A 20,649-nucleotide genomic window follows, 5' to 3' on the forward strand; every position below is an offset into this window, starting at 1 on the left:
ACCTCAGGTCAGTTTTACACGTGAATCACCGAAGAAAATCGTTTAGAGGAAGTGGCTTCAATCCGGGGTCCAAAATAAACACACACGGGAGATGTGGTCGACGTTGTGACACGGGCTTGTCAACACAACTAGATAACTTTACCACACAATCTGTCTCGAAATCTTCACCTTTTTTTTTTTAAAGACGACTCCAACCAATCAGATCCGCGCTGGAGGAGAGACGCGCCCGTGAGTATCGGTGAAGTTGTTGTGATCCGGACCGAGCTCTGCTGAACCGAGTCTGCTCCTCATACACTAGACATCAAGCAGATGTAGAGCCCAAGTTAGCCCGCATAACATTCAACCCGGTAGGCCCCGAGGAGTTCAAATCATTGATCCGGGGCGTTGATCAATGATCAGTCGTCTGTATCCTGTTCAGCAGGGGTCCGCGTCGTTTGACGACACGTGTGTGGGTCTAAATGGGTCGCGCCGTCAATCAAAAGTTACGGCGTTATGAAGTGTTGTCCTTCGTTGTAAATACTGAGCACAACAATAAGAAACGCTTGTTACCGGTGTATACCAGTGATTTTAGAGCCACAGTATGGCACTATACGTGGTGTTGTATATTTGTCAAAACAGACCAAATCGTTTTAGGACCTCTCAGTCCGCGCCTGCTTTGAAGGTTGTGTTGGATTTTTAAATAGGTGGTCAGGTCTATAACTTGGTTGTGTGCGTATATATGCGTCTGTATATTCTATTAAGGGTCACCAAATTTACTACCGGGTTTGATTGGCCATTACAAGCCTTTACAAAACCAACCCATTACTATTGACATCAACCCACCAGGCCACCCCTTGGACTGTCTCTCTCCCCCTCCCCCCAGATGCATTTTGGGTTGATCCATCCATCATTCGCTCGTGTGGGACGCTCCCACTTGTGACGTAACTAATGGGTCGATTTTGAAACGGCATCAGCATCATACCTGGTGACGGTGGAACGGGGATTCACCCACTGTGTGCCGCCCCTCCCCCATTGTTTGCAGACAAGATGGAGGCGCTCTGCTTCCGGCTGCCGGGCCACGGGGACGCCACGCTGAAGCACATGAACGCACTGCGCTCCCGTCAGCACTTCTGCGACGTGACCATCGTCGCCAGCGACAACCAGACGTTCCGGGGCCACAAGGTGGTGCTGGCGGCGTGCTCGCCATTCCTCCGCGACCAGTTCCTGCTAAGCCCCGCCTCCAAACTACAGGTAGATTGCCACGCCCAATACAGACGTTCCCCTGGTTCCCTTGGTTACCGAGGTTAATCTGTGAATTCACTGATTTCTTTGATTCCCTCGAGTTCCTCCTCAGCAGGTCATCTCTGTAACGAACGAGAACCTCAAGACCCAACCCTGCGCCTCTTACATAGGATCCCAGACCGGCCCTCCTCTAACCCCCAGACCCCTTGCTCCCCCCCCCCCCCCCCCCCAGGTGTCCCTGCTCCACAGCTCCTCGGTGGTCTGTAACCTGCTGCTCTCCTGCTACACGGGGGTCCTGCAGTTTGGCCCCGAGGAGATCGTCAACTACCTGACGGCCGCCAGCTACCTGCAGATGGAGCACATCGTGGAGCGCTGTCGCGGCGCGCTCAAGAAGTACATGCTGCACCGCAGCCCCGCCCCCCAGCCCAAGGTGGGTCGGAGGTCGGGGATCCCGCGCTCCCATTGGTGGTCGGCGAGTTTGACGGGCGGGGGGGCGAGGTTGTGTCTGTGTTAACTTGATGCGTGGAGCGTTAGAATTAACCGATGAGATCAGATTATGTACACTTTGTTTATGCTTTGTTCATCTGATATGATCTTAAAATAGGATATAATCAGATTAAATAAAATCAGATTATGTTCGATTATCATATTGGCATAAATTAGATGGATAGATGCATGGATTGAAATGCAATAAAATTGATTAGATTAGATTGAATACTGGGTTAGGTTGGGATGGATTGCATAAAATTTAATTTACAATATGACACATTACAGTACATCAGATTATAATAGGATAGAGTAGTGTGTGTGTTTTCTGTTCAGGGTCTAATGTGTGGCATCTCTCCTCCTCCTCTGGTCACAGATCAAGACAGAGGGTCTCTCCACGCCCGTCATCGCGAGTGGCACCTCCATGTCGCCCCCTGCTGGCCACGCCTCGCCCTCGCAGCCGGCCAGCCCTCATGGGGGATCTCAGGACGAGCACGGCGACGGGCCGGGAGGAGCCGGCGATCACCATGGCAACAGCCCCCTGCTGGACGAGTCGTGCATTAAGGTAGAGGGAGCTGTTGGTTTATACCCTTGGGGTTCTCCCAGCGAATCCCGCAGAGGCGGTCGCCCGTAGGTTAACTTCATCTGGTGTAGCTTCGTCTTTCCCATTTTCTTTGTTACACTCGGTAAACCTATGGAAGCAATGAGCTTGACTCCGAACATGACACGTCTTTTGAATCAGTTCGGCTTTTACCAGTCAAAAGGGAACAAAGCAAACAAAGAGCATGAACTCTAAACAGGGGTCAAACAGCACCGCTGCTCTGCAGGCTTCTACCTCTGTTTCCCCGCGCGTGATGCCACTACTTCTGACGTCATGACTCTACAGAAGCCTAGCTCAAAATATGCAACTTTTTTTACTAAACATAGCTCTTACTCCTAGGTGACGTGAAACCCTCTGTCAGGGCGACAGACGGCTCGCTACGTCTTCCCTGTCACCTTTTAGTTTTAAACGGGGAAACGTGGATAAAACGTCGACGAGGTCCTCCGCTCCTCGGAAACCTTCCGCACGCACGACGGCAAATTCGGTGACTCTGCCCTCTCCGACCGGCCCCCTGCTTCTCTCTCCCATCCTGCAGGTCAACGCCTCGGACGAGGAGGAGGCGGCGCGGCGGGAGTACGAGCTCTTCAACGTGTACCCCCCCGACGAGGAGGAGGAGGAGGAGCAGCAGCAGGGGGGGGCGGAGGGCCCCCAGGACGACAGAGGAGGCCCCTCGGACGCCTCCCACGGAGACCCCTACTCCGGCATGGACGGGGAGCTGGGCGGAGGAGGAGGAGGGGGAGGAGGAGGGGGAGGAGGGTTCGGGGTGAACCCCTCGGAGCAGGAGGAGCTGGAGATGGGGGGCTTCCTGCGCGACAACCTCTCCATGGCGGCGGCGCGCGTCTTCCGCCGCCGCTACTCCGAGCCCCGGGCCGGCCGGGCCCGGGGGCGGGGCTTCAAGAAGAGGAAGTGGGCGGGGGCCCAGGAGCGACGGCCCCTGGGTCTGGCCGGCCCCCACCCGGACATGTGGTACCCCGGCGGCGGTGGCGGCGGGGCGGGGGGGATGATGGGCGGCGGGGGGCCGTACGGCGTGGACTACAGCCGGGCGGACGCCATGAGCGCGGCGGCGGCGGGCTACCTGGGCGTTGACCTGCCCCCGATGGACTTTGGCGGCGGCGGCGGCGGCGGGGAGGCGCACGCCGACGACGTGGCCGCCATGGCGGCCGCCAGCGACATGCACCACCGCTTCCTGCTGGGCGAGGGCACGGAGCACGGCGAGGGCGGCGGCGGTGGCGGCGGCGGCGGGGACGAGTCGGTGGCGGTGGTGGGCTCCACCTCCAGCGTGGGGGCGGGGCCGGTGATCTGCGACCACTGCGGCGTGACCTTCCCCTCGCCGCACGCCCTGGCGGCGCACGTGCGCGCCAGCCACCTGCTGTACGCGTGCCCGTGCTGCGGCAAGCACTTCCAGAGCGCGCCCAGCCTCACGCGCCACATGGCGGTGCACCGCGGCGGCACCGGCAAGAGCCACCAGTGCCCGCTGTGCTACAAGACGTTCACGCAGAAGTCGACGCTCATCGACCACATGAACCTGCACAGCGGCGAGCGGCCGCACCGCTGCGCCTACTGCCACGCCCGCTTCGCCCACAAGCCGGCGCTGCGGCGCCACCTCAAGGAGCAGCACGGCAAGACCACGGGGCAGAACTCCCTCCACGAGCAGGAGGAGCGTGCCCGCGAGGAGGGTGGAGGAGGAGGTGGTGGTGGTGGAGGAGGTGGTGGAGGTGGTGGGGTTGGAGGGGTGGGGATGGAGGGGAAGCCGATCAGAGAGGAGGAGCAGGAGCTGATGATCCAGGAGCCATCGTTGTCGTAGGAACGGATTGTACCCTGGGGGAAGCGGGCCGGGGTGGGTCTTGGACTGATGTGGAGGAGGAGGGGGAGGGGTTGGGCGAGGGAGGCCAATCAGAGAAGAGGAGGAGCAGGAACTGATGATCCAGTAGCCGTCGTCGTGGAAACTGATTTTATCATTTACATTTAGGGCATTTAGCAGATGCCCTAAATCTGTGACTGGGAGTGGTGGTCCTTATGGGATCAGGGGTCTTGGATCTGGGTCTGGCTCTACCTGAAGTGAAGGGTCTTTTGAGCCAAGCGGCTTCGTGACCGGGTTTATGATTTTTGAAAGGACATCACCGGTTAGCCTTCCAAAGCACCGTCTCTTATTTCCTCCATGAATCACGGATGTGCAGACAGTGTAAAAGACACAATATCTTAATCGCCATATCGGTGTACACACTGGCACTAAACGCTGTTATTTTAACTAATTTTACTAGAGTCAAGGCTGCTTTGTATTAACTGGGTCTTGATAGTTTCAGATTTTAATATAATATAAGACGATACCACACTGTGACCGAGAATGTGTCCAAAATACGATTTTATGAAGGCGATGCCATTTCTTATCTTCTTAAAATAACTGGCAGACGTCTCACAGCCACCGGCGAGCACAGAGAGTCGGACTGTGACCGTGACTGTGAATAATATCCAATCACATCATTCCGTGATTTTGTAATTGTAAGTTTGGGGGAAAGAAATACCCTTTTTACTGGGGTAAGCCCGGACATGTCTTTCCATCAGAGACCTATCTACTGTATGTCAACTAAATCTACAATGTCGTGTTGAACTGAAAAGGTACTCTATTCGCCCTACTAGTGTTCGAACTAAGCTAACCTCGAGATTAAACTAGATGTTTGGAGTGATCCCTTTGTGTGCGGAATTGGTTTCCTACATTTGTGTGAATTTTTTTTTTGTAAATGAAATGTTTTAAAGTAAAAAAAAATTTGCGACACTTGTGTCAGTACATCTCAATGATAAACTCTAAAGTATGAAGTCAGGTTAAGTAACAAGTACAGGATTGAGGATTAGGAGATCATTCAACCCACAAATCGGCCTTCGTTTATTAAGGAACAATCAAGAGATTTCTGTGCACTTATAGTACGGGACAAGAATATTAACTATTTAGTTATATAGCTTGTATTCAGGGAGTTCAGATACTGGTTTTAATTGTCTGTACCTTCACGCCACCTAGGTTGCAAATAATGACGCAGGAAGGCTCACATGATGCCATGCATGAGATCTCCCCCGGGGTGTGTGTTGTTATGGCTAGATTAAGCCTTGCACATTGATTTATTTAACAGGTGTGCAGCCTCACCCAGCCGAGCAGCAGTACGAGCAGTTTGACTCTGGCAAGGAGAGGCTTCTTACACAGCTGTCATCCACACACACTAATAATAATAATAATACATTTAATTTAAAGGCGCCTTTCAAGACACCCAAGGTCCCCTTACAGAGCATATAGTCATCATACTTGCATACATACATCATACACTACACATTATCCACACACACACACACACCTCAGGTCATCAACGAGGAGGTACGAGTAAGGAGATTCTTCGGAGCTTTGTTTCTTTCTTTGGTTGTTTAGACCAGCCAGCCACCATCTATCTATGTTATCAGATGTTACCTACAGTGTGTTATCTGCAGGTTTCAGCAAGTCAAATTTAAGACTTTTTAAGACGTTTTTAATGAAATTTAAGACCTAAAACACGCGATGGTGGGGCCGCCGGGGGGGATCCCGCTGTATTATAACCCAAGCATAGCATACGTGTCACTAAATGAGACTCATTCACCTACCCGTGGTCGCAGACTAGCTAGCAAGCACGCAGATAATCGTTTATATATGCAGCTAGCAAGAAAGAAGCCTCTCTACATGTCCTTCCTGAAAAGTCCCACGAGAAAAATAATGCCCCGACTAATTTAAGACCTTGAGTTACAGTAATTAAGACCAGCATATGACATTTGTAACGAACTAAAGACTTTTCAAGGCCTTAAATTTAGAAACATGAATTTAAGAATTTTTAAGGATGCGTGGACACCCTGGTGTACCAGAGTTAAAAGGACGCAAGGGAGGCTTTTTGAAAGAGCAGATTTTATTGAGCTCAGACAAAACCAAACTACACCTCTCTTCGAGGAGCCAGCTAACCCTAGACAGACAATAACAAATATGAGCTAAACGTATCATGTGCACATTCCTCCAGACGATGAACCACACAGAGAGGAGCCGCCGATGCTGCCACTATGGGTAAGAAACGGCGTCCGTGTCCAAAAAGGGGAACAGAAAACAAACGGTTGAGTTGAAGGGTTAAAAACTTAAAGGAAGTCCTCGCTGTACACCACCTGGTTCCTCTTGTCCCGGTACGAGCCTTTAGCACTGTTCTGGACCGCTGGGGGGAGGAAAGGGAGGAGTAAGCACACAGCAGATAGATAGAGACATAGACTATCAATGGAGAGAGAGAGGAGTTAGCACACAGCAGAGAGGGACATAGGGCAACAATGGAGAGAGAGAGAGATGAGTTAGCAGAGAGAGAGAGACTATCAATGGAGAGAGAGAGAGGAGTTAGCAAACAGCAGAGAGAGCGTGACTGACTATCAATAGAGGGAGTGAGATGAGTTAGCAGAGAGAGACATAGACTGTCCATAGAGGGAGAGAGATGAGTTGGCATAGAGCAGAGAGAGACATAAACTGTCCATAGAGAGGGGGAGAGAGGAGTTATCACAGAGCAGAGAGAGAGACAGACTATCAAGAGAAGGGGAGAGTTGGCAGAAAGAAAAGCTGGCCACTCCCTAAAAGGGAGGGAAAGAAAGACTATCACTGAAAGGTAGATATAGAGCCTGTCCTGAGAGTTCAGTTAGCAGAAAAAATTGGGGCAAATGGGAGACTACCACTAAAAGACAGGGAGATATAAAGAGAAATGGACCATCAATAAAAGGGATAGTGAGAGGGAGAGTGCATCACTAAGGCCTAAAAAAAAAAAAAGTTCAGTTCTTGTTGGTTGTCAGTTGAGGTCATGGGTAGGTAGGGAATTTATTTTATTTTTTTATTTTATTTTTTCCAGCGGCAGCGAATGATAGGTAGGTTGATCCATTTAAAAACGAGAAAATTCGCTCATCCTTGTACAGAATGAAGAGGTGCTGTTCAAAAACGTAATCATAGTTTGCATCAATTCTTTTTTTTTTTTTAATTTTTTTTTTTTTATAAAGCTCATAAAATAATTTGGGTCGCACATATATTGACAGGGTCGGTCGGAAACCGGAACCAAACAAAAAATTGTTTTAGGCCTAATTGTGTTGAAGAGAGAGAGATAGAGTGGAGAGAGGTTTACCCAGAGAGGCCCAGACCGATTTCCCGGTTGCAGCATCCAACATGGGCTGCTTCTTGGCGATGCTGACCTTGATGTAGACGTCCCCTACGGTGGTGCCGTTCAACTGGCACACAAAAAACACGGGACACCTGGTTAGTGGTCGCCGTGGTAACTGGGTCAAGACCAGACGTCAGTGTTAACCCCAAATATCACAACGTTCTGCTGAGAATTGGTACGAACCTCAGCCACGGCCTGGTCGGCAGACTCCATCTTCTCAAAGGTGATGAAGGCACAGCTGGAGAGAGCGACGCCGGAAAACAACACACATCAGTCATGACATCTGCAGATAACAAGTACTTTGCTGTTAATCCTAGATGGGAAATGTGCTTGTCCCAGTAGGAAGAGAGAGGACCCTAATAACATAATAACAAATGCTCAATAATTAAACTGAACTGAAGGTGTTTACAGGGGGGGTTTTGAAGAAAAGAGTCCAAGTCTCACGAATCAGACTTTAGAAGAAGGAGCTCAAATCTGATTGCAGAACAGCTCAAATCTAGGTTTACGGGGCATTTCACCTTTCTCTTGCTTCACATTTGTATATATTTGAATATATAAAGAAGCGATGAAAACAAATACGAAATCTGAGCAGTAGACCTGAAATCATTGTTATTCTTGTTGGATCAATAGTGGATCATTGATCCAGAAAGCCGCATGACGCGGGGCGTTGTGCGTACTTGCGGGGGTTGTCCATGGAGACGTCGATGATGGTGCCGTGCGGGGTGAAGGCGGAGCGCAGGCTGTCCTCCACCATGCCGGAGCCGTACACGTACACCGTGTTCCCCTTCCGAGCCGCGCGCTGCTCTGCGTACGAACCTGGGGCGGGGGGGGGGGGAGCACCAACAAGACATTCACTTTTATATTCAGGGCATTTAGCAGACGCTTTTATCCAAAGCGACTTTTAATAACTACATGAGTCAGAAGAAGGAGAAACAACAATAGCAACAACCGCTGCCGCTAACAATCAATAAACAACAAGAGATGAAGCGGCGACAAAGGGAAACGGACAAGAGGCCGACAAATACAAACGTCTGTCTTACGTCTGAAGGGCCCGTCCCGTTCCCGCATGCGGTCTCCTCTGTCTCGACCCCGTTCCCACTCCCGGTCCGGGTCGCGCTCCCCCCCCCCGCCGTGATCCCGGTCTCTCTCCCTCTCGCGGTCCCTCTCTCGGTCTCTCTCCCGGTCTCCCCCCCGCTCTCTCTCCCGGTCTGGGCCGCGGTCCGCCTCTCTCTCCCTCTCCCGGTCCCGGTCCCCCCCGGACCCCCCGCCGCCGCCGCCGCCCGCCTCCTCCTCGTCCCGGGGGGTGACGAAGCTGCGTGACATCACAGGAAGGGGTTGGTTTTACATCAGACCACACACGCGCACACGCACACGCACACAGTTAAGATCATGGCATCATCAGATCATCTCTGGAAGCGGATTGGACGTTACCTTTCATACAAGGGTTTCCTGGGGCCTCCTCTTCTGCTCGACTGGAGAGGGCGGGGACAAGGAGATAACATCAACAACAAAAAATAATGATTGTGTATCTATCTATCTATGTTTTCCTTTTATTTAACATATTAGTCTCTTTTTAAGACTCACTGATGATTACGGCCCTCTACTTCTGATGTGATGCAAAACACGACCCCCCACAGATAAATAGAGAACATCTCATCTTATTGGGCGCTTTGAATTATTGTTCTCATTTTGGATCAAAGCATCGCCAGGTGACAAAGCGATGGCAAGTAGACCCAGCTGAACTAGCAACAGGAGGGTTGCGGCTCGTAAAGTAAAGATTCAAATCCACAGAACAGAATGTGTGTTTACATCGGCGAGCTCCTCGTCTGTGGAGACGCTCCTCTGGAAGGGAAGGAAGGCGGGGGTGGGGCCTTTCTCTGGGTCCTGCGGGGGGGGGGGGGGGAGACACACAGCACACCTCAGTCAACATTCATTACAGGTCCACACTGTGTCTGTGCTCAAAAGGCAGCTGGTCGGCCGGTTAGTCACCTTGAGTTTGATTTCCAGGGTTCGCGAGCGCTTGAACCCCGAGTTCTTGTTCTCAGACTTGATGGCGCTGATGGCGCCCGACTTGATCAGCATCTTGGCCTGCTCCGTCGCCGTCGCCGTGTCGACCACCGGCTGGTCGGACAGCGCTGTGAGCGGAACACGCCGCAGTGGGGTGAGTATGAGACGGCACACACCCGATATATTGGCTGTACCCCGATACGCGGTGTTAAAGAAAAACATCACATCTTCTGAAAGCAAATCCTAACCCAGAAATTAAGTAAACATCTACTTTGTTTTGGGTGTTGGTTCACAAATGGAGTTAACTAAACCCAAGAGCATTCTGTATATCAAAAACACAGAAACCGGATTCTGCTGGTGCAAACTCAGCAAATGAACGTGTACAGCCTGCTCTTCTCCGTGCAAGCAACACAAAAGCCCACTTACTGCGTTTCAGCCCACCCTGGTTGGTCTGGCTGGTGGAGCTCTGCTTCTTCAAGGCGAGGAGAGCCTTTTTCTGGGGGAAACCACACACATGTCGTCCTGAGGTGGTTAATACCTTAATACGTATAAGAACGCGAAAGTGATAAACTTCAAACGGGGACATCATCGTTTACCTTCTTCTTGAGTTTTGCATATTTCTTCTGCAGAGACTCCTCTTCGTCCGTCAGGGAGCTTGGCAGGGTCACCATGATGCCACCTGAAACCGTGTTTAAGATAGATCAACTCAGGTAGAATGGAATCTGGGACTGTCTGAATTAAAAAAATTAAACCAGCATCTGAAAAGCATCAACATTGACTCCGTGGCTAACCGAGGCTAGCTGTTGATCCACACAAAACTTCCACAATGACAGAGAAACACGTCTCCTTTTTGCAAGGGAAATATGAGCGACTGGTAAAGCCAGAAAGCAGCAGAATATATATATAGATATAGAAAATATGCGTTAAATGTGGAAACAACGGGAACATACAATGACTGGAGCACAGCTTTCGGAGCGACGACGCCTTCGGTGTGCGACCACAACAATGACGCGGAGAGATGACGGCGGTAAGGAACGTCTTTTGCTTCTTGGACCTTTCAGCTTGGGATAATTAATAAATAATCCATGAAATATCTTCTAAAAAGTATATTCCTATTTTACAACCGTAACCGGTGTTTCACCTGTAGAATATATATATATATTTTTTCCCCCTAACAAAAACAAAAACTTCCGCTTGTCAAACTTGCCCACTTCCGGCGCAATACGTGTGGCAACTTTTGCTTTCATTGTCGACTAGAGAGATGCAAAGAACAGGTAGGAGCAAACGCCTCTTAAAGATTATCACTTAAAATCGATCAAACTGCACCTACATTATCAATAGCATATCATTCGCATGGCTGTAAATAAAATATTGTCTCTGTTCATCCTCGGGAATCCACTCACACTTAGTTGTCATCCAGGTCTACCCTATTCACCAGATTTTACATTATTTAAAATTACGCGTTGAAGACAATCTGTGAGATATTTGTCTCCGTAGGCCTTCAGTATGTGATGGTTTTTTTTATTATAACACATGCGTAACGTCTACAGCGATGTAGTATCTTTGTTGCGATAGGACTTGTTTTGTTGTGTCACGTTCTGGCCCCAAAGTGTGCATGACTCATTGTGTGTTGGCCCTTTGTTATTCAAATCACCTCTCAAAACGTGTGCAGTGCTACCCCCCGCCGGGCCCACAGACCTGCCCCTCTCCCTCCTGGAGATGGGCTGCTCCGGGCGGTTCGAGCTCATCACCCACCCGCTCCCAGGAGACCAGCCGCTGCCTCCACAGAGCACGGTCAGTACACACCGGCTCCTTACCTTTGACTCTTTAAATGCAGAATGTGATGAGCTTCGCATGGCAAGCGTTTAAACATTACGTAGCACACTTCACCACAACACTTGTGCTTTTGTAATAGAGTTAGAAATAACCATTTTTTTCCTACAAAATATATGTTTATCTTGTAGACGTGTATCTTTTAGAGTTTTACATACTCGCATGAATGATCACGTAAAGACGAGTACACCATTTAAAGGACAATCGATTCAAGACAATAAGTGAATCAGAAGGTAAAGGATGAAAAGCCAGCGCAGAGATTTGTTTTAATAGAAAGCTGTGGAAAGGGATTTTTGTTAGCGTGGCTGGATAATATAGTTACAAATATATACAAGTTGGATACATCCTTGTGTGCACCAATGTAATAGTCTGTCCTGTATGTAACTGTGTACTTACAAGTGGCCTGTAATGTTTTTTGTAGTTCTCTGTTCTGTATTAACTGTTTCTCTTTGGACTACAGCTCCCATGTGGCCTCCCTCCCACCAGCATAGACTTGAAGACAGAAGTAAAGAGACAATTTCTGTCCGACCCCGCCTGGCTGCCCCTCCACGACATAGACGCTGCCTTCCACAGGTTCCTCAAGTACGTCACATGACTACAATCCCCGCAATCCCATCCTGAATGCTTCAATGCTGTCAGTGTGTGCTGAAACTGTCATACAGGAGGATGTTACAGGGTCGACAGCAACTCAGGAGGTAGAGCGGGTTGACTGGTAACAGAAAGGTTGCTGGTTCGATCCCTGGCTCCTCTTAGCAGAGTGTCGAGGTGTCCCTGAGCAAGGCACCTCACCCTGACTGCTCCTGACGAGCTGTCTGTCGCCTTGGGTGGTCGACTCCGCCTTCGTGTGTGAATGTACGAATGAATGGTTTTAAGTCACTCTGGATAAAAGCGTCAGCAAAATCCCCTAAATGTAAATGTAATGTTATTATTGTTATTACACCCTCTTTAAGATTCCCTGTTGACACATTGAGTGGATTTCCAAAATAAAAGTCCCAACTGTTTTGGCTATGCTGGTTCTCCTGAGGACCTCAGAGGTAGTGATTGTGCGTGTGTGTGTGTGTGTCGCAGGGTGTCCCACAGGGACGTGCAGGTGGATAAACTGCTGCAGTGCTCCCCCTCCCCGCTCCACTCCGGTCTGTCGGTGGTCCGAGACCCCACCACTGGCCTGCTGCTGGACTTCACAGAGGTAGCACACGCCATGCACACACACACACACACACACACACACACACACACATACACACACACACACACACACACACACACACACACACACACACACACACACAACCATTACACACACAACCATTACACACACCCTCGCATTTACACACACACACACACACACACACACACACACACACACACACACACACACACACACACACAAACACACACAACCATTACACACACCCTCGCATTTACACACACACACACACACACACACACACGCACACGCACATAACTGCTCTGCACTGCACATAACTGCTCTGCACTGCACTGTGATGTTATATATATGATACCATTACATAGAATTAAATAAATATATGTTCAACTATATTGTATCATCTATAATTAAAACATTTGAATAAAACACCTGAGACGGTTGTGTCTCCAATAACATATTAGGCTAAGGCTAAACCTCCAGGGTTAGCGACGCTTCCAGGGGGTGTTGCTGTGTTGTTACCCTGACGCGTGCCTTGTTCCCCCCAGGTGCTGCTGGAGGACACAGGCCTGTCTGCCAAGAACTCCCTGTCCTTCCAGCGCCAGCCTGGCCCCCCCGCAGAGAGCCTGCGTGGCAGCAACACCAACTTCCCCTTCCTGCCGGGTCAGTCACGCTGTGGACTGGACTAGAATTGACCGGACTGGACTTTATTGGTTCATTAGATTAGACTTGAGTGGACTGGACGGGAATGGAAGACCTGGACTGGAATAAAGTAGAGACTGGACTGGACTGAACGGGACTAGAGAACAGCGTCTAGATGGGATTAGATTTGATTTGATGAGATTCGATTAGACTGGACTGGATTTACTGGACTGGACTAGAGACCGGACTGGACGCTAGGCTGGATCGGACAAGCCTAGACTAGATTGGATACGAAAATGATGCTCCTCTCCTTCCTCAGGAGGCATGGAGGAGCTCAGCCTGGAGCAGATCCAGAAGAGGACGGCGCTGGAGGAGGACGTTGACTTTGAGAGCGGTACGCTTTTCACTCTCAACATGTCAATCATCTTACACAATATAGCAAAACGTCTGTCTGTCTGTCTGTCTGTCTGTCTGTCTGTCTGTCTGTCTGTCTGTCTGTCTGTCTGTCTGTCTGTCTGTCTGTCTGTCTGTCTGTCTGTCTGTCTGTCTGTCTGTCTGTCTGTCTGTCTGTCTGTCTGTCTGTCTGTCTGTCTGTCTGTCTGTCTGTCTGTCTGTCTGTGTGTGTGTGTGTGTGTGTGTCTAAAAGAAAGAGGAACGTTTGATTACTTTGCCTTATCTTACGTCAATATGCCTCAATAAAAAATATACAAAATGCCTCAAAATAACCAGCTGTCATTTCCTGACTTGTCTCTCTCCCTCTCTCCAGGTCTCCTGCAGGTCCCCCCCGGACTCAAAGCAGGGATGGACTTCAGCGGCAAAGGCACGACCACAACCGCCATCACAGTTTACAACTAACACAACACCACACAACACCTTAAACCATATCACCAGTGTGCTTCGTTGTGATTGCTCGATCTCTCTGTCTCTCTCTGTTGCCGTGCAGACGCCACCTTGGCCAAGCCAGAGGTGAACCTCATGACGCTGCTGTCCTCCTTTGATGACATCATGACTCTGGAGCCAGAGGTGGTGGAGCAGGAAGTGGGCGGAGGTGGAGCGGAGAAGGCCAAGCTGCCCCGCACCAACAGCCTGGAAGACCTGGGCATCAAGGTACGTGCGGACAGGAAGTTAGCATGTTAGACAGGAAGTTAGCACGTTAGGCAGGAAGTTAGCACTGGACTGTTTCCAAACCTCTAGTTGAGAACCAGAGAAGGGTTTGGTATTTCATATTCATAGAGTCTACATTAGATGACTACGTATGTTTCTGTCATTTTACCCGTCTAACAGAATACAGACGCACGGAACGCCTTAAAAATTAAATAGTAAACATATATTTACATTTATTTATTTTTACCCACGTTGGCCTTTTTGTTTTTGTATGAAATACTTTGCAATCCGAACGCTGGTTTCCGTAGCACTAGTTAGCTACACTAATATGAATGACCTCTGAACTTCAGGTCACAGATCTCCAGATCTTCATCACCTGTAGGCCCCCGTCAACACCCGTCCTCCTCACCTTTAGTCCCCTCTGTTCTCCGTTGCTCCCCCCAGGACACCGGGCCGCCCGCTGCAGCCTCGGTGAAGGGGGTGAAGGGGGTGGAGGCCAAGGCTAAACCACCGGGGGAGCCAGAGAGCACCAAGAAATGGGCCATCCCCGTAGACATCTCCTCCCCCTGCCTGGACTTCTACAAACGCATCCCCAACCCCGCCTTCAAGGTGGGTCGCCATCACACCCCGTGGCCCCAGATGAGCTTTGGTAGAAGTCGTACACCATAACAGAAGCATAGCGGATTGGTTGATTAGTATTGGTGGAAGGATAGCACGAGCAGGCCAGAATGTAACACATACAGTACATACCAGGATCTAGATTACATTTAGAGTTACGGCGTTAAGCAGACGCTATTATCCAAAGTGACTTTCATTAATTGCAACAAGAAACAACAATATGTCGCTGTCGGTATGGTAAAGATGTTCACAACAGACTAGCACTAGTTTCTGTTCCACTCACTGTTGCTGTCTCCTACGCTGCCGTTTCTCCCCGGTGATAAACCGAGTTTCATCTTATCTTCTTGACCTGTTACTCTAAAACCGTCCTGATGTGTCGCTGCCAATATGTGCGTGTGTGTGGGTGTGTGTGTGTGTGTGTCTGTCTGTGTTTGTGCGTGTGTTTTCTCATGTGAGTCCTGATGTGGTACTGCCAATATGTGTGTGAGTGTGTATGTGTGTGTGTGTGTGTGTGTGTGTGTGTGTTAATTAGAGTCCTTGTGTGTGTGTGTGTGTGTGTGTGTGTGTGTGTGTGTGTGTGTGTGTGTGTGTGTGTGTGTGTGTGTGTGTGTGTGTGTGTGTGTGTGTTAATGTGAGTCCTGGTGTGTGTGTGTGTGTGTGTGTGTGTGTGTGTTAATGTCCTGATGTGTCTGTCCCCCAGTGGCCCTTCGAGCCGGACGTCTTCCAGAAGCAGGCCATCCTGCGGCTGGAGGCCCACGAGTCAGTGTTCGTAGCGGCACACACCTCCGCCGGCAAGACGGTGGTGGCCGAGTACGCCATCGCCCTCTCCCAGAAACACATGACCAGGTAGGGCTAGACCAGGAACACATGACCAGGAACACATGACCAGGAACACATGACCAGATACACATGACCAGTTACTGTTAGACCAGGTAGACATGACCAGGTACGGCTGGACCAGGAACGATCAGATACACCTAGGTACACGGATACGGAGTCTTTACACTGTATATAATATGTATATCTGTATGTATGTCATAGTTAACTCGCGATTGATCGCAATTTTTTTTCTATGCTAAATATCCCTTGATTTCTTTGTCCCATTAATTGTTTTTACATTTACATTTTAATGCTCTTATCAACATGGAGAAGTGCATCGGCTTGCCTTGTGCAAATGTTTTTTTATAAATAACAACATTGCCATATACTGATCAAAACAGGACGATACAAAAAAAAAAGCCTACAGTGCAATTAACTGATGAACATACAAACATACTGCCTTGAACATAGCAGTCGGGCTACTGCTTCTTTGTTTTGAGCCAAAGAAAAAAAAAAAAACTGACAGCATTTATTTTTACATCTCCTCTGCCGCTCATCTCTCAGAACGCCGGCGCAGTCTAACCAAGCTCTTGTCCTGATTCCCGGCTTCCCATAGGACGATCTACACCTCCCCCATCAAGGCCCTGTCCAACCAGAAGTTCCGAGACTTCAAGAACACGTTCGCAGACGTGGGGCTGTTGACGGGCGACGTCCAGATCAGTCCCGAGTCCTCCTGTCTCATCATGACCACCGAGATCCTCAGGTACCCATGACAACCACACCAGGTCTCAGATCCGAAGCAATTCAATACAATTAGTATTGCCCTTTATCACGGGTACAGTCTACAAAGGGCTTAGCAGGCCGTATACAGCATCTATGACTACCCCCCCCTGTCCCTAGCCCCCCAGAGGGCAAGAGAAAACTCCCTCCTTCCAGGATGATCAGGAGTGCAGTCGGTGCCATTATTGGCATAGCTTCATACAGGCAAAGACAAGATGGTGTTGGATGTCACGGGGTGTGTTTGACCCCTGTCCCCCCGACCCCTCCTCCAGGTCCATGCTGTACAACGGCTCAGAGGTCATCCGGGACCTGGAGTGGGTGATCTTCGACGAGGTCCACTACATCAACGACACCGAGGTCAGAGCCCACCTTCACATTCAGACAGTGATGAGACGGAACCACACCAGTCCTCCTCAAGCTAGGCTCACCCAGGGCTGGACCAGAATCTAATTTTGATCGCGATTTTGCGTTTTTTTTAATTTTTATAAAGGTTTTATAGAAAAGGGCAGGACAGCTGGATACATATCTGTCTATCATTTTAGATTGGAACATTTTATTTTTGACCATTTTGTGTACTTTTGTGTAAGGCGAAGTTCTCAGTTACAAAAAAGAAATCAGAGAGACATGCTGAATAAATACAACATGTTTTCAAACTCAAAAACAATCGTTTGAATAATCGTGATTTCAATATTGACCAAAATAATCGCGACAATGATTTTTCCCATAATCGAGCAGCCCCAGGCTCACCTGAGATCCACAAGGCTGGATTTATTCATCAAGATTATTTACGTCTATTAAGATTAACTTGTTTTGTAGAACTGAGGTGTCTTGTGAGTCTTGATTAACCTCCGCCAAACGCTGGCCTGATGCACTTCAAACATCTGGCTAATGTTAGGCCGACGCCTCTCTCATATCTCGCTAATGCCTTGCTAATGTCTACCTATTAATTTGTTAACATCTGGCTGTTGTTAGGCTGGGTGCCTTGCTAATGTCTCGCTAATGCGCTGCTAATGTCTGGCTAATGGCCCGCTGACGGGCGTCCGGTCCCCAGAGAGGCGTGGTGTGGGAGGAGGTGCTGATCATGCTGCCGGACCACGTTAGCATCATCCTGCTGAGCGCCACCGTGCCCAACGCCCTGGAGTTCAGCGAGTGGATCGGGTAGGCGGTCCTCAAGTTACAATCTGTCCAAATGTACTGCTTCTACTATTTCTTATGGTTAAAGTGTTAATGAGCCAGTGAACCCAAAAGCATTTATTTTTTGGTTTAAATGTTTAACAATTTTTATAAAACTAATTCCCCTCAAATTATCAAATGCTTAGAAAACAAGGACCTACCTAGAAAAGTGAGATTATAACGTCATAACACAGTGTGTGTGTGTGTGTGTGTGTGTGTGTGTGTGTGCGTGTGTGTGTGTGTCTGTCTGTGTGTGTGCGTGCATGTGGGTCTCTCTGTGTGTGTGTGTGTGTGTGTGTGTGTCTGTGTCTGTGTCTGTGTCTGTGTGTGTGTCTCTGTGTGTGTGTGTGTGTGGGTGTGTGTGTGTGTGTGTGTGTGTCTCTGTCTCTTCGTGTGTGTGTGTGTGTGTGTGTGTGTGTGTGTGTGTGTGTGTGTGTGTGTGTGTGTGTGTGTGTGTGTGTGTGTGTGTGTGTGTTGCGGTGCAGCCGCATCAAGAAGAAGCACATCTACGTGATCAGCACGGCCAAGAGGCCGGTGCCGCTGGAGCACTTCCTGTACACGGGGAACAGCAGCAAGACGCAGAAGGAGCTTTTCCTGCTGCTCGACCCCACCGGGAACTTCCTCACCAAAGGGTAGGCTTCGAACACATGGACTGGTCTCTGGTAACTTCCGGAGCCTTACATTTTTTGTTCTGGAATGTTTTAGAGCATTCCAAAGCTTTCCAGACGTAGTTTGATTTCTGGTATCTTCGGGAACCTTCCATCTGTAGTTATTCATTTTTTTCTGTGTGTGGGTTCTGGAATGTTTAAGAACTTTCAGAATATTCCAGAACTTTCCAGACGTGCTCTCTTTTCGCCAGAGGCACGAATGTAGAATAGAACTACATGATAAGTATAACCAAGTTACCATAGCAAACAAAAACCCAAAACGAAACATATATATAAGAGTAATATCTAACTTCTAAAGTGTGGGAAGAAGGGATTCGACATCCATGAAGCAGGTTCAAAGCAGATCCCTGTAGGCTAGCTGCAGCCCCTCCTAACAACATCCACACAACACCAGAAGGATCCGTCTGTCTGTACTGAAACCAGAGTCTTCGTAGTAGGATCTCAGACAGTCAAGATAACGGAGGATGATGAAACTCTTTCCGGATGGCTCGTCTCCTAGGTACTACGCGGCGGTAGAGGCCAAGAAGGAACGCACAAGCAAACACGCCCAGTCGTTCGGCACCAAGAACGCGTCCCAGTCCACGACAGCCAATCAGGTGAGCTCTCATATTTGGTCTGTATCGCTGTTGTCTCGAAAGTGTTGTATCTCAAGGTTTGTCCCGTTTTAGCCTGGTCCTACCAGACTCTCCTACTTCATTTCATTTGCACAGAGAGTCTGGACCTACTCAATTGACAAACGTGAACTCACTTGAAGGCGGGTGTCTGTTGAAGTTTAAAACTATTGGATCTGCCCAGTGCCACTCTGGATCTGCCATAACCAATCGCTAGCGTTTGGCCGGGAATCATGTTGCGCGCAGGCTGTAAACAAACCAAACACAGTGCGCGAAGATGTCCGTCATTTTTAACGTTTTTGATGTTTTTATTTTCTCTCTGCCTCTCTCTCTCTCTCTCTCTCTCTCTCTCTCTCTCTCTCTCTCTCTCTCTCTCTCTCTCTCTCTCTCTCTCTCTCTCTCTCTCTCTCTCTCTCTCTCTCTCTCTCTCTCTCTCTCTCTCTCTCTCTCTCTCTCTCCCCTTCTCTCTCCCTCTCTCTCTCTCTCCCTCTCTCCCTCTCTCTCTCTCTCTCCCCCCCCCCCCTCCCAGGACAAGGCGCAGTGGCTCTCCCTGCTCCACTTCCTGACGTCGCGGCAGCAGACGCCCGTGGTGGCGTTCACCTTCTCGCGGACGCGCTGCGACGACAACGCGCGCTCGCTGGCCTCCATGGACATGACCAGCTCGGTGGAGAAGGCCGAGATCCACTCCTTCTTCACCAAGAGCATCAGCCGGCTCAGGGGCGCCGACCGCAACCTGCCCCAGGTAGGGGGAGGGCTCCCTGGGCGGGAGGGTCTGGGTCAATGGGGGGGGGGCAGGAAGTGGGAGGCGGCTATGGTCTCGCCGGTGGGAGGGGCTAAAAATAGATCAAAAATATATATATATTTAACCTGGAATAACGGGTATCGGAGGGGCGGCAGTTAGGAGGGGGGTAACAGGCAGGAAGGACCATATATAGGTGGGGAAACGGCTATGGGTGGAGCCATAGATGGCAGATCAGAGGGGGTCTTAGCAAGCAAGTAACGGTATGGTTTTCTCCTCGGGTATGGGCTGTAGTCTCAGATAAAGTGGCTCCCAAGCTGCCCCCCAGGAAGGGAGGACATTACGTTTGTTTGGTCTGTTTTTTTCTGTTACACATCATTTTCTTGCAACACAGTTGAAGAGCTGTTAGCTGTTAGCCGTTAGCTTAGCGGCGTCCCTCCGGTCTCTCGTAGATCCTGCTGATGAGGGACCTGCTGAAGCGCGGCGTGGCGGTCCACCACAGCGGCATCCTGCCCATCCTGAAGGAGGTGATCGAGATGCTGTTCTCGCGCGGCCTGGTGAAGGTGCTGTTCGCCACCGAGACCTTCGCCATGGGCGTCAACATGCCCGCCCGCACGGTGGTGTTCGACAGCATCCGGAAACACGACGGCACCGGCTTCAGGAACCTGCTGCCCGGTACGCAACTACACACACATCAACTCTCCTCTCCTCTCCTCCCCTCCCCTCCCCTCTCCTCCTCACCCTCTCCAATGCCTCCCCCCTCCAGGAGAGTACATCCAGATGGCGGGCCGCGCCGGTAGGAGGGGCCTCGACGCCACGGGAACCGTCATCATCCTGTGTAAGAAGGGCGTGCACGACATGGCGGACCTCCACGTCATGATGCTGGTGAGCTCAAATAAACTCACATTCCCACAATGCAACAGGCTACCGACTCTTTTCACTTTAGATGAACTCAAATGATCACAATTCAATAGGCTGTCTCATGCCCCTTCACTC

General features: G+C 49.9%; 3 protein-coding genes across 4 annotated transcripts in view; 2 read left to right on the forward strand and 1 right to left on the reverse strand.

The window, feature by feature from the left end:
* Nucleotides 1-8: 8 nt before the first annotated feature.
* LOC115535592 (zinc finger and BTB domain-containing protein 12) lies at nucleotides 9-5,081 on the forward strand. The gene is made up of 5 exons (XM_030346935.1): nucleotides 9-228; nucleotides 1,022-1,230; nucleotides 1,454-1,651; nucleotides 2,084-2,272; nucleotides 2,844-5,081. Exons 2-5 carry the CDS (start codon nucleotides 1,027-1,029, stop codon nucleotides 4,110-4,112), a joined length of 1,860 nt encoding a protein of 619 aa, XP_030202795.1. The 5' UTR covers nucleotides 9-228; nucleotides 1,022-1,026; the 3' UTR covers nucleotides 4,113-5,081.
* Nucleotides 5,082-6,205: 1,124 nt separating this feature from the next.
* On the reverse strand, nucleotides 6,206-10,653 carry nelfe (negative elongation factor complex member E). Of its 2 annotated transcripts, none has more exons than XM_030346937.1 (11): nucleotides 10,452-10,653; nucleotides 10,098-10,180; nucleotides 9,928-9,997; nucleotides 9,484-9,629; nucleotides 9,304-9,378; nucleotides 8,926-8,966; nucleotides 8,535-8,806; nucleotides 8,172-8,310; nucleotides 7,678-7,732; nucleotides 7,459-7,561; nucleotides 6,206-6,519 (listed from the first exon to the last, which is right to left on the reverse strand). In XM_030346937.1, exons 2-11 carry the CDS (start codon nucleotides 10,170-10,172, stop codon nucleotides 6,446-6,448), a joined length of 1,050 nt encoding a protein of 349 aa, XP_030202797.1. In that variant the 5' UTR covers nucleotides 10,173-10,180; nucleotides 10,452-10,653; the 3' UTR covers nucleotides 6,206-6,445. The 2 variants fall into 2 exon arrangements, with proteins under 2 accessions (XP_030202797.1, XP_030202798.1); XM_030346938.1 differs by having other exon boundaries at nucleotides 10,458-10,543.
* Nucleotides 10,642-20,649, forward strand: part of skic2 (SKI2 subunit of superkiller complex) — a 19,580-nt gene continuing 9,572 nt past the window's right edge. The window contains exons 1-18 of the mRNA XM_030346934.1: nucleotides 10,642-10,775; nucleotides 11,174-11,295; nucleotides 11,795-11,916; nucleotides 12,403-12,520; nucleotides 13,048-13,162; nucleotides 13,461-13,535; nucleotides 13,908-13,961; nucleotides 14,085-14,248; nucleotides 14,690-14,854; nucleotides 15,564-15,709; nucleotides 16,299-16,445; nucleotides 16,735-16,819; nucleotides 17,514-17,620; nucleotides 18,121-18,267; nucleotides 18,803-18,899; nucleotides 19,444-19,656; nucleotides 20,106-20,328; nucleotides 20,420-20,538. Coding sequence (XP_030202794.1) covers nucleotides 10,763-10,775; nucleotides 11,174-11,295; nucleotides 11,795-11,916; nucleotides 12,403-12,520; nucleotides 13,048-13,162; nucleotides 13,461-13,535; nucleotides 13,908-13,961; nucleotides 14,085-14,248; nucleotides 14,690-14,854; nucleotides 15,564-15,709; nucleotides 16,299-16,445; nucleotides 16,735-16,819; nucleotides 17,514-17,620; nucleotides 18,121-18,267; nucleotides 18,803-18,899; nucleotides 19,444-19,656; nucleotides 20,106-20,328; nucleotides 20,420-20,538 — 2,232 coding nt within the window. The 5' untranslated portion in view covers nucleotides 10,642-10,762. The remainder of the gene's footprint in view (nucleotides 10,776-11,173; nucleotides 11,296-11,794; nucleotides 11,917-12,402; nucleotides 12,521-13,047; nucleotides 13,163-13,460; nucleotides 13,536-13,907; nucleotides 13,962-14,084; nucleotides 14,249-14,689; nucleotides 14,855-15,563; nucleotides 15,710-16,298; nucleotides 16,446-16,734; nucleotides 16,820-17,513; nucleotides 17,621-18,120; nucleotides 18,268-18,802; nucleotides 18,900-19,443; nucleotides 19,657-20,105; nucleotides 20,329-20,419; nucleotides 20,539-20,649) is intronic.

The sequence above is a fragment of the Gadus morhua genome, chromosome 22 (genome assembly GCF_902167405.1).
Source record: "Gadus morhua chromosome 22, gadMor3.0, whole genome shotgun sequence".
Taxonomy (NCBI): Eukaryota; Metazoa; Chordata; class Actinopteri; order Gadiformes; family Gadidae; genus Gadus; species Gadus morhua.